At 39.5% G+C, this 20,332-nt stretch overlaps 1 protein-coding gene across 1 annotated transcript in view; it reads right to left on the reverse strand.

Moving 5' to 3' along the window:
- The window catches only part of MNAT1 (MNAT1 component of CDK activating kinase), a 200,029-nt gene that overhangs the window by 105,008 nt on the left and 74,689 nt on the right, over positions 1-20,332 (reverse strand). Inside the window, exon 4 of the mRNA XM_070418867.1 lies at positions 5,763-5,866. Within this exon, the coding sequence (XP_070274968.1) occupies positions 5,763-5,866 (104 nt within the window). The remainder of the gene's footprint in view (positions 1-5,762; positions 5,867-20,332) is intronic.

The raw sequence follows: 20,332 nt of genomic DNA on the forward strand, positions 1-20,332 counted from the left end.
ATCTCGAAGTTATCTTTATTTAATCCCTCTCCCCATCCCACCATTCCCCTTACATTAAATTGATCACTATTAGCACCTCTCCCTATAATTTTTCAAAGGTTTCCTCCTTTAGTACTGAGGTTGCTACTCTAACTCAGACCCCCAGTGGAGAAGAGAATCAAACTTGATCTAGGGGACTAATCGGAATAAATATAAAAAGTTAGGGTTAGGGACTGAGCTATAAGGGCTGGGAAAGTGAAATACTTGATTTGGAGGCCCATAAGCAGAAAAAGATGAGCTTCATAATAAAGCAGTGACATATAAGTAATTAAGTATGACAACTGTTAGAGAAATATACCCAGGCTACAGTGGGAACAGAATTGATAGAGTGGTAAATTCTCTTTGTGATGATGGAGGACAAGTAGAGTCAGAAAAGATTTCATAGAGTGTTGTGGGTTTAATGTGTCCCAAGTTTAATGTGTCCCAACAAAAATACACATTGAAGTCTTTTTATTTTTCCCCAATTTTAAATATCTTTTTTTTTTCATAGTGTCTCACAGTGGAAATCAAGCCATCTTCTTCAAATACCTCACTCTAGTCACCGGGTCCTGCCAGGACAAGCATTACAAAAGACTAGCTGAAATTTTATACTTCTGGGACTTCTGAAAGGCATGTGGCCTCTCTCCTGAGCCATTTGTGTATCTTCTTCCCTTGCTTTTTAAATGGCCTTTTAGAGTGCTGCAGGCTTTGGGCAAATCAAAAAAGTCACAGAAATATACTGTGTGAAAGCACCTCAGGAGTAGATTAGAAATGGTGCGGAGAGTAATTACAACAAGAATGAGTCCAATGGTTCAATGGGAATTCCAAAAAAGCATCCCAGGCTCACCCCCACTATATAAATCAGAGAGTTTAGAGAGGCCCAGGAAAATTAGGAAGAGAAGCATCCATATTTAAGGGTTCCCCTGCATCAAATTCCAATCACTTTGAGGTTCAACATCATAATTTTTTCCCAGGAAAAAAGCTGAAAACTCCCTCTGACAATTCCTACTACTGAAATCATGATTTCTTTTTTGTTTATTTTGTCCTTTAGATTCCACATATAAGTGAAACCATATGGTATTTGTCTTTCTCTGACTCATTTCACTGAGTATAATACCCTCTAGGTCCATCTATGTTGTCGCAAAAAAGTTTTCATTCCTTTTTATGGCAAAATAGTATTCCATTGTGTATATGTACAACAGCTCTTTTATTCACTCATCTACTGCTGGGCAATTGGGTTGCTTCCATATCTTGGCTATTGTAATTAATGATTTAATGAACACAGGGGTGCATATATTCTTTCAAATTAGTGTTTCAGGTTTCTTCAAATATATTCCCAGAAGTGGAATCACTGGGTCATAAGGTAATTCCATTTTTAGCTTTTTGAGGAAACCTCTCACTATTTTCCATAGTGGTTGCACCAATCTGCATTCTCACCAACAGTGCACTAGGGTTCCCTTACATTGAAGCCTTACCCCTGGTACCTGCAAATGTGATCTTATATCAACACAGGGTCACTGCAAATGTAAACAAGTTAAGGTCAACTAGAAATCTGGACACATACATGCAGGAGAGAAGGTCATGGGAAGACAGAGGAAGAGATCAGAGTGGTGCCAAAGGTTGCTGGCAACCACCAGAAGCTAGAAGAGGCAAAAAAGGATACTTCCCTAAGGTTTCAGAGAGAACATGGCCCTGGTGACACCTTCATTCCAGACTTTTAGCCGCCTAAATTGTGAGGGAGAATAAATTCCTGTTGCTATAAGCCACCCAGTTTGTGGTAATTTGTTACAGCAGTCCTAAAAAACTATTATATGTAAGATAAGACTTCAAACAGTAGGTATTTACCCCCATTAGAGAGTGGAATGGCCATTTAGACAGAAAAACAAAGCTGCAAAGACATGAATAAAGATGAAATGTTTGCCTGTTATGAATTGTGGGGATGGGAAAAAGTTCTAAATAAAGCTAGACAGCCAAGCAGAGAGCAGAACATGAAAGGTCTATCATACCATACTAAGGGAATTTGTGCCACACTAAGGCAAGTGGCAAGAATTAAGGAAATTTGAACGAATTTAGAAAGATGACTGGAAGTAGATACCTAGATACCGATCAATGGGGTTCAAAACTAAAGACAGGAAGACTAATTAGAAAAACATCAATAACCCAGATAAGAAATTATGAGGGCCCTAAATAATAACAGAATCAGAAGGGGAACCAGGTTTAAAAAATGATAAGGAGAGCCCGGCCGGTGTGGCTCAGTAGTTGAGCGTTGAACTATGAACCAGGAGGTCCCAGGTTCAGTTCCCGGTCAGGGCACATGCCTGGGTTGCAGACTCCATCCACAGTGTGGGGTGTACAGGAGGCAGTCGATCAGTGAGTCTCTCTCCTCATTAATGTTGCTCTCTCTTTCTCCCTCTCCCTTCCTCTTTGAACTCAATAAAAAGTTTTGTGTTTTTTTTAAAAAAAAGAAAAATGATAAGGAGAGACCAACAGTACATGAAGACTGAGCAGATATGCCTTGAACAACTGGATAAAGGACATAATAGGAGAAATAAGTGACTGTGAAGATTAAAATGTTCAGTTCTGGAATGCTGGATTACAACTGCCCAGAATACATCCAAAAAGAAATGTCTATTAACCATTTATAGATATATGAGCATATTACATAATATAATCCTAGGAGCTCAGGAGAAAACTAATGGACTGCAGAAACATTTCAGAGTAATCAATGTAAAGAGTAACCATAAAGAGAAGCGCTAAGAGGAACCTGTGTTTAAGAGACAGGAAGAAAAGAGAAGTCTATGAAGAGGATGAAAGAGAAAGGTGAGAACAATAGGATAAGGAGGAGAGTTTAGAAAGATGACTAGAAGCCCCAGAAAAGTTAAGGAAAAGTTTCAACACCAAGGAAGAAGTCTGCAACAAACACTGGTTACAGGCCAAATGAGATTCAGACCAATAACGAGTTTATCAGCTTTGGTAATGAACTGGTGGACTATTTTCTCACTGCAATAGAATATATGAGTTATTTAGTGCATAGTAGGCCTCAATAAATATTGGTTGGCTAGCTAGCTGGTTAAATAACTGGGAAAATAACCATCAGTAAAAATCAAACATGGGGGCAGAGGAGGCAGACAATGAAGGAGGTATTAGACTAAGAGAAGGGAAGCAAGTTAAAAGACTAAAAGTCTCTGTGTTCCTCCTATTAGTGCTGCCTTACCCAATCAATTTTCCTTGCATTCACCGCCCACTTCAATCCATCAGTAGAATTTGCTATTTTAAACTCAAAACATTTCTTTAATTCATCCTCACTTCACAATTGCTGTTTAAGTGACCTCTGAACTCACCTAATGACTTCAATAACTTCCTGAACTCCAGGCTTAATTCTCTCAAATTCAACCTCCACAAAACTACTAAACCTATTCTAATAAGGACAATACCTTATTATCACCTTGCTAAAAACCCTTCAATGACAATCATCAATAGGTTCTTATAACAGTAATCTAAGGAATCCTGGGAATTCCCTAATAAAATGCCATAAGATAGACTACAGCAGAGACCCAGCAGGTGAGAATCCAGCCTATCCCTCCTGCATTATCATTTCAACCACAGTATGCTGAGCAAGCTTTCATTTGAAAAAAAGGTTCACCTCCAACTTCATTTCTCTCTTTCTCTTTCTCTCTCTCTCTCTCTCTCTCTCTCTCTCTCTCTCTCTCTCTCTCTCTCTCTCTCTCTCTCAGCAATACAGAACTATGGACAACTCCTAGAACTCTTCATGATTATCCATGCTTTCTTTGCCTTTGCTCATGATTTCCTTCTGCCTGGAACTTTCTTGTGGCAGCCTCCCTAACCTCGCCCTTGTCCCATTTTCCTCATCTTGCTAAATTCTACTTGTCCTTCAAAGCTTCACAAACATGACCTTGCCTGGAATACCTTTCCCAATTTTTCCAGAATGGGTAAGGTATCCATGTGCTTATGACATTATATTGAAATTACCTGATCCCTAGAAAACAGGGTTCTTATTCATCTTTGTACAATATATCCTTAGGAGATATTGAACAAATGTTTATTGAACTAAATATTCTTGTACTAAATTGATAGACATTACTGCAATCTCTCCTGCTCATGAGAATCCAGAGAAGTGAAAGTAAAAATTAAGTTAATCTTCACTAAGACTCTATTTCAAGATTAAAACACCTTTATTCAGTTTCTCATGCTCACATTGATTGATGTTAGGTAACAGCTCCATGAAACAAATAAGATCTCCTTAGCAGACAACTTAGTAATAGTTTCTCTATGACAGAAATGGGTCCTTTTATGAGCCTAATCATGCAAGAGATTGCTTTTTTTCTTTTCTTCTTTGATACAACTCCGTTGCTTCTGGAACAGTGAGACTTCAGCATTCACAGAAACATGAAAGGCAAGTTGCTACCTCATTTTAGTAAAATGACATTAGCCGTGTAAGTTAGTCCATGCCCCAGGGACCACTTGAGGGCTCTAGCCAATGATATCATAATTTCTTATATATGTTAACTAGCACATCTTTAAAAGCATGGTCCTATGTATGTTTATCCCAATACCAAATACCCAGGTAAGTATCAGAATTAATAAATTATAATTATCAATTAATAAATTATAACGAATTACTGACCAGTTATAACATATCCAGATGTTAAAAATTAATATCAAGAACAGAAGCAGTCCAAATAATCTCACTGTAACATGAAGGACATAAAGCATTTGTTTTATTCACTAACTTATCATTATAAAGTTTCCAGATATTAGAAATTCCTACTTTAAAATAATATAACCAGCCGAAAATTAGATTATTCTTTCATTGCAACTCTCAGTATTATTTCCTAGTTTAAAACTATGAATAAAAATGCACTCACTTGAAAGGAACAGCCTTCCACTATCGAGTTAAATAGGGCTAATACAACAAGTTACCTAGGCATACCTATTTTGTATGTATCTTCTGATGCACCCAGAAGAGACTACTGGGCAAAGACAGTGAGTGAACTTTATGGCACAATGATACTCTCACCTTTTTAAAGAGGCCAAGCTGGCTATGAATGGAATGAGAATGTAGGGTGAATTCCTTGAGAGCTTCACTGCAGGAAAATAAGTGCCTAAATGAAACACTCTTAGACTATATGGAGGAAATCCTCTAAACTCAAGATAAAAATACAAACTATGTGATCTGAATATACTTGTACCAGTTTTACCGATGATTACAAATTCCTAATTAAGTACCTCAAAAATAATTAACTCTACTTTCCACCAAAACTAGAAAGCCAAGTTGTACTAAACTGTATACGCTAGACAATTAAATCTCAGCATGCATGCAATTCTTTTAACATTAAAGAATATATTTTAATAATCCCACCAAAATTGTTTTTGCTACAGTAATGTGTGCCTCCTACTTACTGGTATATGCTTACTAGAGGCCCAATGCATAAAATTCATGCAAGGGGCTCAGCCCTTGCAGCCACCACAGCTTGCCTCGGCCTTCGCAGCCCTGGCTTCCTCCAGAAGGTAGTCCAGAAGGAGGTCCAGAAGAATGTCTGGCTTAATTAGCATATTACACTTTTATTATTATAGATATAGATATACATTTATTAGTACTTCTGGTCTAAATTTCAGCTAAATTCTTTGCAAATATTACTTTTAGAGAATGATAGTTTTTTTAAAGGTAATGTAGAAGCATTCATTTCTAAAATAAAAGAACAAGAAAATACTTAGCAACTAACCAGCTTTAATTTATTTTTCTGAATGACATCTTTGTTTTCCTTTTGGTATATCTCCATTTTCTTTTTGGTGTTGTCCAAATCCACATTGTTGGTTAAGTTGAAAACTACAACAGGAAGGAAACAACATGAAATATAGTTTTAGTATAAATCTTGCATATGTAAAAACCAAATTTTCATCCCAGTAACTTAATTCAATCGGGTTATCATTCCTTATAGCTCTATTTATATCCTTTTACCTACTATCTATTTTAGAGACTAGCTCTAGTTCAGCAATTATGTTTTCTGAGCCAAATATAAGGGAAGTGTCAGACTATCACAAAATATGTATGTGCCATAATCATATTAAATTTGATTTTTATAGTCCCCACTCTAACTTTAAAAGCATATAAAAGAATGCTTAAAATTTTTAAATAAAAAAAAATAATTCTGGAATATACTATACTGGTCAGAGTCAATAGTCAAAAAAAAGCTGTGCTCTGGAAACAAAACAAAACAAAATTATCCAAAAGGATTTTAAAAGTTATATACTTATATATAATTTATATTTTTTAAAAACAGGTTTTATTGAGATTCTAGTGGTCTCCAACATGGCGAGTCACAAAGCTTGAATTATTTTCCATCTAGTCTAGATCTGGAAAAATATGAAATAAACAGGAGTTGAAACTTAATAGAAAAGGTAAAGGATAAACTGGCACCAAAACTTAAGACTGAAATAATTTGGTAAGAGAAGCTGCTGAGACATGTTACTATAGTTGATAAATTTTCTGTGAATTAGACCTGCCTGTTTAAAATTCCAACTCAAAATAATTTGAATTATAAATGCCTTTGCTCCCTTCTAAGTTTACATATATAAATCAAAAGGTTGCTATAATACTCTGAACAAGAAAAACACCTCTTTGGCATATATAAATTCACATTATAAAGTACCACCCAATATTCACCACTTAGTGTTTTTGCACCAGCCTGTCAAGAAGGATCCAAATCATTAAGACTCTCCTGTTCCATAATTCAATTCAGATCTCCCTTGGCTTTCTCTGTAATCTTTCTCCATCCATTATTAGTCCTTCTACCCCTTCTCCAATTACTTACCACTGCTTCCTGCTGTTTATCCTATAAAAAGGTTTGATCTGTCCTAAGTATATTTTGTGTTCCTATAAATTCCTTCCCCATCTCACTCTTTCTTTTAACTAACAATCATCTCAAATAGTTTCTAGATTTTTGGATTATAGAGTCTTATCAGATTTAAAAAGTAATATTGGAGGCCCAACACAAGGCTACCAATTTTATTAAGACCATCAAACATATGCTGAAACCGGTTTGGCTCAGTGGATAGAGCGTCAGCCTGCGGACTGAAAGGTCCCAGGTTCGATTCCAGTCAAGGGCATGTACCTGGGTTGCGAGCACATCCCCAGTGGGAGATGTGCAGGAGGCAGCTGATCGATGTTTCTCTCTCATCGATGTTTCTAACTCTCTATCTCTCTCTCCCTTCCTCTCTGTAAAAAATCAATAAAATATATTTAAAAAAAAAAAAAAAAGACCATCAAACATACTCAAAAGACCAATCTCATCCAATTTTTATTTCCTCAAAAGGCCAACTTACTTCAGAACATCAATTTATCATAATCAATGTTGAAAATTCAGGCTCATTTAGGTATGTAGAAAAATAAAAGCAATTCTCAATTCTATTATATACAACTAGAGGCCCGGTGCACGAAATTCGTGCTTGGGGGGGGCGGGGGTCCCCTCAGCCTAGCCTGCAATGACACAAGCATTCTGCGCCCGGCCTGGCCAAAGGCATTCCATGGCCGGGTGCAGAACGCAAGTGTTCCCACCCCCGCTGGCTGCTCCGTGCCTGCTGCCCAGAGGCCCTCCGCAGTTGCAGCAACAAAGCAAGCATTCCGCCAGGCCACTCATGGTGCCCGCTCTCAGCAGCCGCTTCCCTCCCCCCCCCCCAACTGGGGGACTTCGGCAGGGCTGAGAGGACTGGGTGCCACCATCTTGTGGCTATGGGCACCACTATTTTGTGATGGGGTAATGGTTAATTTGCATATTACCCTTTTATTAGATAGGATTTAATAACTCTGGGCGAAACTAGAGAAAATGAGAAACAATAGCCCTCTGGCTACCTTTCCACCTTTTTTACCACAAAGTAGAAAAGTAATAATTGTGGTAAACCAGGGAATCTAGCTAGGATGTAATGTAGGGCATTCTCCATAAATCATATTTTGACCCCAACACAAAACAGAAAAGGTGGCTCCAAACTAGCACTGGCCTTCACAAAGGCAACTGTGATCCGTTGACCTTTCCCAACCACTCACAACATACTCCCTGTACTTAACAGGCCATCTGCTAAACCATCAAATCACAACCTCCACCATCCTCAACATCTATGCCTACTTAATAATTTGATCACTTTTTTTCCCTCAGGCACTTCATTCTCTTGATTAAGTTGCTAATATATTCTTTTAATCTTCCTACTACTACTCAAAGTACTCATTTATGTTTTCATCTCTGGCTCTTCTTGGTCTCTAATCTGTATGATTCTAGTTTTTGCACTCTTTCCTCCCTCTATGTTCCTTGGGCAATCTCATCACTTCCCAGTTTCAAACAAATAAATGCCAGGAATTGTTGACACTAACTCAAAGTACATTTTAGAAAACCAAACACATAATTACCTCCAAATTTGTTCCTTCTTGTAAATTCTTTATCTGTTAATGATGGGGCTATCAAGCTAAAATGCCAAAACTTAACACTTCATTAAACTAATCCATTCTCCTTTGCATTCTACAAGCAACAGTTGCCAAATCCTACAGATTCTACCATCAAAGTCTCTTTAAAATTGCCCTATTCTCAAGGTACTCTGACAAATGACCAAACCAGGATCTAATTTCTCCTTGAATAATTTATAATAATCTCTAACTTCCTTTCTCCAGGATCTTTGCATCTTACCCTATATCCTAATCCCATCCATAATATACAATTCTGCCACACTAATATTTCTGAGACATACTCATATCATCTCCCACCTCTACCATCCTCTGCCATCCCTTATTTTACTAGGAAAAAAATAATTTAGAATTCAGAATACTTCTGGCTACAACTACTGGCTATAACCTAAACTAACAATCTGGCTATAACTACTTTTTTATCTCTCCTTCATAAAGACCTCTCTTGAAACTAGAAAGCTCTGCATTTCCCAAATGTGCCAACAACTTCCTGCTCCAATTCCTTTGATCACACCATTCTGCCTAGAATACCTGATCACCCTTCCTTACTACTGAAAATATACTCAATATTTAAAGGTCTACCCAAATACTTTTCCATGAAGTTCTCCCTGATCCCCCTAATGAGAAACAACTTCCTTCTCTCATAAATATTGAAAACATTATTTACAGCTCATATAAAAACTTTCTACTGTACATGGTTACACACACATACATAGCATTCATTACTTTTTACTTCATCTTGCAGTCAATGATCATATTTAATACAATCTCTGTATCATCCAGACATAAGAGAAAGAAGGAAAGGAGAAAATAATTTAATTATCTATTAGATTCCAAACATTGTGAGCATACTTCCTGTTTTCAAAGACAAACACTTTTAATAAGGAAGTCACTCCTACACAAATGAACTTAGAGTACTAACATAAGACACTATATAATCTATAATAATAAAAGTGTAATATGCAAATCAACTGAACGACTGAACAGCAGAACAACTGTCTGGACGACCACACTATGACACACACTGGCACCAGGCCAACCAAGGCAGATGCAATGTGATTGGTCGGGGGGCCCTACCATCACCCCACGATTGCCCCGCAGAGGGAGACCCAGGCTACCCTCTGCGGGGCAATCGATGGGGGCGCTCTGTGACCAATCACCCCAAAGAGGGAGGCCCAAACCACTGGCCATGGGGTGATCAATGAGAGGAGGGGGGGCGCTCCACAATCACCCCAAAGAGTGAGGCCCAGACCACCGGCCAGCAATGCTGTGGCAGGTGTGTGGGGCCGGCCAGCAATCACCCCGCAGAGGGAGGCAACCAGTGGCAAGGGAGAAGGGGGCAGCACCACACAGATGGCAAGCAGTGGCAGCGGCGGGGACAGGAAAGGTCATTTTAATTAATGACCTTAAGCTGCTGGCAGCCAGGGGAAGGAAAGCCCCAAAAGGCTCTGGTCACCGGCCAGGCCTAGGAACCCTACCCAAGGGGTCCCGGATTGTGAGAGGGCGCAGGCTGGGATGAGGGACCACGCCCCCCCACCCCCACCCCGCACAAATTTCGTACACCGGGCCTCTAGTCAAATGATAATAGCAAATCAAAAAAGTATCCTTGTGTCATTCATTAAATAATATTTAGCACTGTGCTAGTTATTTTAAAAAAGTTTATTAAAGAAACTGTCCTTCCTTTTAATGGAATCAGCTACCAATTAACCCTTCTAAAATAAAGTTCTGATTATGTTATTCAGTCATGAGTCACTAAGTTCACTCACTGCTTCTGAATCCATACTGCCTTGAAAAAAATCTAATCTTAATCTCTCAAATTCCTTTTCCCTCTGTGCTTTGTGAGTTCTGTAGATTCCTCAAAGCCTCTTCAAGAAGCAAGGGGGGGGGGGGGCGGGGGGAGCAAAGGAAAGAGAGACCCAGGAATTCCAACCAGTGTGGCTTTCCTTCATTTGTCCACTTAAGTGACTTCCTTCTCAAAATTTTGCTTGAGGAATACACTCTATAGTATACGTGTATGTGTTTTTGTGTGTGTATCAATCAAACATATATGAAATACATATAACTGGCACTATATCCAGCATTTGACCTAATTACATCACGTTAATCCTCCTAATAACCTTATAAGATAGGTACACTTTACAAATAAGCTATAAAGACATTAACTACGATCAAGGTATATAGCTAATAAATGTTGGAACCAGGATTTTAACGTATGCTGATTCCAAAGCCTGAACCTTATCTACAATACTAGTTGTATTGCTCCTCTCAATGCCTAAAAACCACTTCCAGTCTACTTCAACTATTCTTCTGCCCAACACTTTCGTACTTCCATACCCATGATCAAAGGGCCCTTCTTAGAACCAATCAAACCCAGAACAATTGTGGATGTATCTGACCCATTTTTCTATAGCCAATATAATCCCCAGGTCTTCCTTATAATTCACTTTGCAGGTACAATCTCTCCATCCCCAAATTCCCAAAATACATTATCTAAAATCATTCTGATTGCACTTATAATTACTTTCAATGTACACATCTATTTGATCTACAGTGTTACTTGTGGGCAGATTCTAGGTCTGATATATCTTTAATACTCCCAGTACTTAAATTAAAAACTTCCAATACACACCCATTAGGATGGCCAAAATCCAAAATACTGATAACAATAACTGCTGGCAAGGATGCTGAGCAACAAGAATCCTGATTCGTTGCAGTGAGAATATAAAATGGCACAGCCACTTTGCGAAGACAGTACAATCCTGCAATTGTACACTTTGGTATTTATCCAGTGGTATTAAAAACTATGTTTACACAAAAACCTGCACACAAATATTCACAGAAGCTTTATTTTTAATTACCAAAACATGGAAGCAACCAAGACGTCCTTCAGTAGGCGAATGAATAAATGATGTAGTACATACAGAAAGGGGGATATTATTCAAGCATGAAAAAAAAAACTACGTACTGTATGATTCCAACTATATGCCACTCTGAAGAAAACAAAACTATGGAGACAGTAAAAAGACCAGTTTTTGCCAGGCATAGGGTGGAAGAAGGAAAGGAGGGACAAAAGGCAGAAAACACAGAGAATTTTTAAGGCAGTGAAACTATTAGTGTATGATACTATACTGGTGAATATATACTATCTTATACAAAAATATTATATATTTGCCCAAACCCATAAAATGCACAACACTAAGAGTAAACCCTAATGTGAACTATGAACTTTGGACGATAATTATATATCATTGTAGGTTCATCAATTATAATAAATTTACCACTCTGGTGCGAGATGTTTACAGTGAAAGAGTATCTGCATATGTGGAGCAGGGGGTATATAAGAACTCTGTATTTTCTGCTTATTTTTGCTGTGAATCTAAAACTACTCTAAAAAATAAAGTCTATTAAAAATGGGGGTGGGGAAAACTTTCCCATCTGTTAAGAGTTCAAGAAATATATGTTGGGGAGAAACCAAGATGGCGGCATAGCTTAACGCTGGAGTTTGCTGCCTCGAACAACCACTTCAAAAATTACAACTATAAGACGGAACGGACATCACCCAGAACCACAGGAAGGCTGGCTGAGTGGAAATCCTACAACTAGAAGGAAAGAGAAATCCATACCAAGACTCAGAGGAGGCGCAGTGCGGAAGTGAAATACTAAGGTGCGGAGTGCATGTGGAGCAGGCCGGCGGCATGGGCGAGGTTATTGTTTTCAATCAGGAGGGAGTTTCAGACTCTGAGCTCCAGATCCAGGCAAGTCTCTAGGGACCCAGACTCAAACGGGAGAAGCGGGACTGTCTGGCTTCGGTCGGAACTCGAATGCAGCTTTCTCTCCGTGGTTTGCAGCGGTTGCCGGGACTCGGAGAGGCAGAGCCCCTGGGGACGGAACTGAGAGCAGCCATAACTGCTCGCTCTGCCCGCCCTGTAGATCCCCAGGGACCCGCCCCGCCCAAGCCCTGCACAGAGGCATCTGCCAGATAGCCTTAGGCAAACGCTAGATTAGCACCGCCCTAGAGATTCAGCACAGAAGCTCTCCCACTGCAGACACAGCTGACTCTCATAGCCAGTTAGCCTGGAGGTCAATTCACCCCCAGTATTGCCGACAACAATCAAGGCTTAACTACAACAAGACTGCGCACATAGACCACAAGGGGGTGCACCAAGAAAGCATAAAAAATGCGGAGACAAAAAACCATGACAGAAATGGAGGATATAGAGCTAAAAAATGCACTTTTAAGGGCTTTCAATAATTTTCTAGAAACTGCCGATAAACTTGATGAGAGCCTCAAGAAATCTAATGAGACCCTCGATGTTGTGATAAAGAACCAACTAGAAATTAAGCATACACTGACTGAAATAAAGAATATTATACAGACACCCAACAGCAGACCAGAGGAGCACAAGAATCAAGTCAAAGATTTGAAATGCGAAGAAGCAAAAAACACCCAACCGGAAAAGCAAAATGAAAAAAGAATCCAAAAATACGAAGATAGTGTAAGAAGCCTCTGGGACAGCTTCAAGCGTACAAACATCAGAATTATAGGGGTGCCAGAAGATGAGAGACAGCAAGATATTGAAAACCTATTTGAAGAAATAATGACAGAAAACTTCCCCCACCTGGTGAAAGAAATGGACTTACAGGTCCAAGAAGCGCAGAGAACCCCAAACAAAAGGAATCCAAAGAGGACCACACCAAGACACATCATCATTAAAATGCCAAGAGCAAAAGACAAAGAGAGAATCTTAAAAGCAGCAAGAGAAAGAAACTCAATTACCTACAAGGGAATACCCATACGACTGTCAGCTGATTTCTCAACAGAAACTTTGCAGGCCAGAAGGGAATGGCAAGAAATATTCAAAGTGATGAATGCCAAGTACCTACAACCAAGATTACTTTATCCAGCAAAGCTATCATTCAGAATTGAAGGTCAGATAAAGAGCTTCACAGATAAGGAAAAGCTAAAGGAGTTCATCACCACCAAACCAGTATTATACGAAATGCTGAAAGGTATCCTTTAAGAAGAGGAAGAAGAAGAAAAAGGTAAAGATACAAATTATGAACAACAAACATGCATCTATCAACAAGTGAATCTAAGAATCAAGTGAATAAATAATCTGATGAACAGAATGAACTGGTGATTGTAATAGAATCAGGGGCATAGAAAGGGAATGGACTGACTATTCTTGGGGGGGAAAGGGGTGTGAGGGATGCGGGAAGAGACTGGACAAAAATCGTGCACCTATGGATGAGGACAGTGGGTGGGGAGTGAGGGCGGAGGGTGGGGCGGGAACTGGGATGAGGGGAGTTATGGGTGGGGGGAGAAAGAGGAACAAATGTAATCATCTGAACAATAAAGATTTAATTTTAAAAATATTAAAAAAAAGAAATATTTGTTGAATTATCACGAAAGAAAAAAATAAATAAACCAATACTAACATATATAATTATCTTTATAATTATAGATTTAATTAAAATGACCTTCATAATTACAGAATTGAATGACACAGTTGGCATAATAAGCAGATGTAAAATTACAAAAATAATTTTGGTTTCTTATGGTATGAATCTACTGAGAAGTAAAGGTAATCAAATCGACATTCTATGTTGAACTCTACTTGAATGTTTAGAGCAATCTATCCTATATATGCTAAGTGTCTGGTCGTTGGGTCATCCGTTCAACCAATCAAAGCATAATATGCTAACGATATGCTAAGGCTGCTCAACCACTCACTATGACGTGCACTGACCACCATTGGGTGGACGCTCCGGCCAGTAGGCTAGCTTGCTGCTGGGGTCCAGCCGATCGGGACTGAGCAAGATAGGCCAGACACGCCCGGGAGTCCTCCCATAGTCCCTCCCTGGCTTGCCAACCTTCTGCATCCCTCCCCGGCCCCGATCATGCACCGTGGGGTCCCTTGGCCTGGCCTGCACCCTCTCGCAATCCGGGACCCCTCGGGGAATGTCGGAGAGCCAGTTTAGGCCCAATCCTGCAGGCCAGGCCGAGGGACCCCACTGGTGCACGAATTCGTGCACTGAGACTCTAGTATATATAAAAACCTAGGCAACCAAATGACCGGTCAACTGGTTGTTATGATGGGCACTGACCACCAGGGGGCAGATGCTCAATGCAGGAGCTGCCCCCTTGTGGTCAGTGTGCTCCCACAGCCAACCTCCCACAGCTGGCGCATCTCCTGCAGCTGGCCGGCCCCCCGCCCGTGATCCTTCCCTCTGTACAGCCAACCTCCCATGGTCCCTCCCTGTGGCGGGCCAGCCAACCTCCTGCGGTTTCCCTCCCCACTGGCCAGCCAACCTCCCTCAGTCCCTCCCCCAGGCCGGGCGTGCCGCCCTCAACTGGCCCCGATCGCTGGCCAGGCTGAGACCCCACGAAGGACCCCACCCATGCACGAATTCATGCATCAGGCCTCTAGAAAAAGATAAAAAATCAGTTTATATATCATTTCATTTATGCTTATTAAAAACTTTGATGAATTCTAATAAAACTAAAATAACCAATCTGTTTATTTCATTTTTTAATTTAGAAAGCAAAGTTAATAGTAATATAACAGATATGAATCATAAATAACACAAATATCTTCCTTTAAAACAAGAACAAAAATCTCACAAAAGTGGATTTTAAAAACTTTTCAAATGAAGCAAGTTTCATTCATGCCACAATGAATCAGGTTGGTATAACAGCCTTAAAGAAAAAGAAATAGAAGATAAATTTCTATACAATCATTTGACCCTTTATCGGGATACTGGTGTAGCTCAGATGTTGACCTGCTTTTAGTCAAGTATTAAAAGCCAACAAAAAACCTATTGTATTTTCTGAAAGATTTAATGTTATTTAAGTACAATTTTCAAGTCTTTTTGACATCCAAAATTTATAATTAAAGCCCTTAGGACTTTCTCACCCTTTCAAAATAAGCAATACCCTGAACCAAAAGAATAATCTGTTTATTATGAAACTAAGAACAAACCTTTGAGATAATCCCTGGGGCCAAAAAGAACAAGAATTTTTATGCTTAGATTGTCATAATCACAGAAAAGAGCTTATTGTTAATGTTATAAGCAAGTTCATCTTCATGTGTGCCCTTACATTGTAATTTTACACAATTATTCAAATTCTAATATTTAACATTTTTTCTTCACAATGAAATTTACATAACAAAATGACCAATCCCCCATTTATAAATCCTCAAACACTGATTCCTTAGCCACACTAACAACTCTATTAGTCACTCTAGGCCTAAGTATCTTCAAGGAAACACTTCTACTTATAAGATCAAATTCAAACATAAGAGCCTTCAAAATATGGCCACAACCTATACTTTTTTTTCTCCTATTTCCCACTATTCCACCAATCAGCAACCAATGTTTTAGACTCAAACTATTAACTACTCTCAAACACTACCAAGCACTTTCATGGTCTCTGAGAGTCAGAAAAACTTACGTTTAAAATTTGGTACTATTATTTACTAGCAATGTGACCTTGGGCACAATACTTAAGCTCTCTCTACCTTGTCTCCATATATAAAATAGGGATAAAAAGTCTATCTCTCTTAGAGTTATAAAAATTATTATATGAGTAATATAAACACAACTCAATCTGGCACTTAGAAGTTCCTATAAACATTTTAAATATGGTGATTACCAGAAGGAAAGGGAGGTAGAAAAGGGTAAAGGAGGGATAAATGGTGACAAAAGGAGACTTGACTTTGGGTGGTGAACAAACAATACAATATACAGATGATGTATTATAGAATGGTATACTTGAAACCTATATAATTTTATTAATCAATGTCACCCCAATAAATTCAATTAAAAATTAACATTTTATACTTTTGATTAACAGAGATAGCCAATACAGATATATCAAACATCTAACTAATCATCTTTTTCTAAATATGTTTTTAGTGATTTTTAGAGAGAGGAAGGGAAAGGGATAAAGAGATAGAAACATGGATGAGAGAGAAACATTATAGATCGGCTGCCTCCTGCATACCCCCTAATGAGGATCAAGCCTGTAGCTCAGCAAGTGCCCTGAGGAGGAATCAAACCACGTGATCTTTTAGTTGGGGATGGGAGGTGGAGGGAGGGGGTCTATGCTCAACCACAGAGCCACACCAGCCGGCCTATCTAATCACCTTTGAAAGCAAAATAAAACACAATGTAAACAGCTATTGAAACAAGATATTTAAAGGAAGTTTATGTATACTACAATCAGAACAACACACAACTAATGGTGGAGCCACACCCAAAAAGGCTAAACTAGTCTTTCCTTCATTTCTATTCTTTCCACCCAACAAAATGAAACAAAAAGAAATACTGCCTGTTCTCCAGCTTTTATTTTCCTGATGAATACCATACAACTGCTCAAGGTCAGATTATTCTAATTCACCCTTCCTGCTCATTCTTATGTCAAATTAGTCACTTGGATATTCTATCTCTAAAACACCCCCTTTATCTATCATCCCTGCTATCGACTCCAAGTTCTGATGATTTCTCATCCAAATTATTGGAATGATCTTTTAAAAATGGTTACCAAGCCTGAGTAGCACCTGTCATTATTCCATACCACTACAACACTGTCCCATTGGCTCACTATTGGTCAAAGAATAAATTCTTACCCTGACAGCTTAGCTGACAGCCTAGTCTGTTTTTCAAGACTCGTTTCTAGTCATTCACCAACCAGCTCTAGCTACCCATAGCAGATTACATGCTTATTCTCCAATATGCTCAACACCCTGTATCTCCATGACTTTGTTTTTTGCTATAAAGGTTCTTCCATCCCCTTTCTACCTGGTAAACTCCTATTCATCTTTTAAGATCAAACTATAGCTGTATTTCCTAAATGCTGAATTGTTCTGTTATCTGTATTCCATAACACTTTATAAATTCTTACACTACTTTCACATTAAATTATAGTCATTAGTTTACATAATTATCTCCCCCTTTAGAGTCTGAATTTACTGAAGGCAAAAAATCATATGACCCCAGCAAGTGAAGCAATTCACATAAAACAGTTAATATTTGCAAAACTGAACTGAAGTTCAGAAAATAAACTATAAGTCTATGAGACTAGGTTCCAAACTTCATCAATATTTTCAAATACAATAGAACTGCTCTTTACCCAACATAATCATGATTAATAGTTGATTATTTTTAAAGACCTGTTAAAGGAAGGAAACATACATACTCCTAAACACAAACTTAAAACATATATAGTAAGTGTACAGTGGTTTTCTAACTTAATTACATAAGCCAAGATGTAGTCTTTAATTGGAATATCTTGGACAAACCATATCTGTCGTCTATATTGTTCAGTTTCTGTTTTTCTAAAAGTGGGCCAAGAACTTGAGAAGCAGAATCCTTATGGAGTTTTGCAATTTTTTCCCAACCTTATATAAACTACTTAATTAAATTACCATAACAAGTACCACTGGCATAAGGTTTGAATGCCAATGCATCCAACTCTAAGTGTATATGAACTGGTGAGAGAAGTACAGAGGTGTATTTGAGGACACCTTCAGAATTCAGCCTTTATTCATTATGCTTTGGGCATCAGTCAGTACATTTTATGGAAGAACTGGGAAATGTCAGTTACTCCAATGAGTCAATTGCATGAAGGCTGCTGAATAAGAGAACTTCAACATACTACAAATGAAGGTAGTCCTTCATAAATATACACATAATAAAATCATTTTCAAATTAAATGCTCTGAGCCACAGTTTCCTTCTCTGGTAAAGAAAGGATTGCGTATTATGTAGTCCTAATATCCAGATTTGCTCTTGCCTGACAATCCTTACTCCCACTTGTGGACATGAACCTCATTTTACCTATGAGCCCCAGGTTGTTCATATTTTCACACTAATTCATCTCATAGCAATATATATATATTTTTTAAAAAAACTATGTCTCAACCAGAATCTTTTTTTTTTTTTTTTTTTTTTTTTTTAGGAGGCTTATAATCAACAGATATTTATTTCTCCCAGTTCTGGAAGCTGGAAGTCCAAGATCAAGGACCAGCAGATTTAGTGTCTGGTGAGAGCCCACTTCTTGGTTCATAGAGAGCCATCTTCTTGATGTGTCCTCACACGGTACAGGGGGTGAGGGAAGGCTCCTGAGTTTCTCTTCTATGGGCACTAATCCCACTCATGAAGGCTTCACCCTCAAGACCTAACCCCCCTCCCCCAAAGAGCTCACCTTCAAACACCATCATACTGGGGAGCAGGTTTCAGCATATACATTTTGGGAGCACACAAACATTCAGCCTGTAGCACTCAGAGACCAAAGACAACTCTGACCAACCAGGCCTCAGAAAGGACACGCCAGGTGGCCTCAGGACAACCTCCTCAAGGGCCCCCGTGGAATATTTTCTGTTCCCATGTTCCTCACTGAAGATTAAAATTGCCAACAAACAGATTGAGCTTGACTGGCCTAGCTGGGGTCAAGAGTTCCCCCCTTAGGGGCATAGGGAGGAGTTGCAAGATAGCTTATCACAAGTGGCAGTTGGTTTAACAAAATAAAATACAAAAAGAAGTTTGAACAGGAATCTGTAGAGCAGGAAATGCATGTGTCTGTTCATTCAGGGAGCATTTACTCATCACCTACTGGCCACCAGTACCAACTTGGGCACAGAGATGTCTAAATAGTGGCATCACCATCCCTGCCCTCAAAGAGGTTACATGCTAGTGGAGAAGTGTGTCAATAAGTGATTCCAAGGAGTAAACCATGTCACAGCCCCCGGCATGTGCTCAGAGGCCCTAAGGAGCACCAGCAGGTCCACAGGGAAGTGGTGACAGGGACAGAGGCGCTGGCTGGGAGTAAAGCTTCAGTTGGCAGGAAGTGAAGAAGGTGTGGCATGGTAGTTCCCTGGGGACATCTTCCCAGAGCAGCATCAGGGGCTTCTTTGTTGACGAATTTCCCAAAATACCAAGACATCCCAGGCAGGTAGGTTGTCTTCAGAGTTCCCTCTAGGTGGCAGTAAAGAGGGGCAACAGTCTGCTCAAGGCAGGGCTGGCGCCACCCTCTTGGGTACCTGGAGTGAGATTTTGAAATGCTCAATCCTGCCCTCTGGCCCAGCCTCTTGGCCTCAGGCCTGCACCCCTCCCTGGGGCTGCTCAGACCCTCAGGAGTCTTTCAAACTCTTGTTCAGAAATACACTGGGATCCCTCTTGCCCAAACCTGATAATAACCTTCTGGCTCAACTCTCCCAGAAAATCCCTAACAGTTCCCACTCACACTGGGGGCTGTGAACTCCTCCTGAGCATGGAGCCCAGAGCCCAGAGCCCCATGTACGGTGGTGGCTCAGCATGAGTGTTGGGGTCCAGCCCCAGCAGGTCCAGGGGTTCCCAAAGGTGTGGACGGAGGCAGCGTTCAATTGATCAGCAGCCTAGCCAGGTTCTCTAGCCAGGACCTCTAGCCAAGTTCCGTCCAGGATCTCCAGCCAAGTTCTGTGTCAACCAGAATCTTGTTCCAGAATCAAGATCTCTTCTTCCCTACCTTATTTATCCATCAGTTTCTTTTAGCTATCCTGCCTGCCTGGTTGGAATTGTGACCATATATTCAACTTGCTCTGTGACATCTATGGTATCCTTTCTCTTTATTACCTGACCAGACTTTTTGTCCTAGACTTAATATTTTTGTGTATAGCCAGATTTCTATATATCTGCATACTTGCCCAGTTCTTAAAGATTTCTCTTTGGTTTATCATCTAAGTCTTATCTTAACTTTTCTACTTTGCCTTGGCTTTCCAAATTCCACCATCTCTTCAGCTAAAATCCATAGATATTCATAGTTGCTAAGATAACATTCAAAGCACAGTGAACAATTACAATG

Source organism: Myotis yumanensis, unplaced genomic scaffold, assembly GCF_028538775.1.
Source record: "Myotis yumanensis isolate MYYU_CA2020_CCGP unplaced genomic scaffold, mMyoYum1.0.hap1 SCAF_1, whole genome shotgun sequence".
Taxonomy (NCBI): domain Eukaryota; kingdom Metazoa; phylum Chordata; class Mammalia; order Chiroptera; family Vespertilionidae; genus Myotis; species Myotis yumanensis.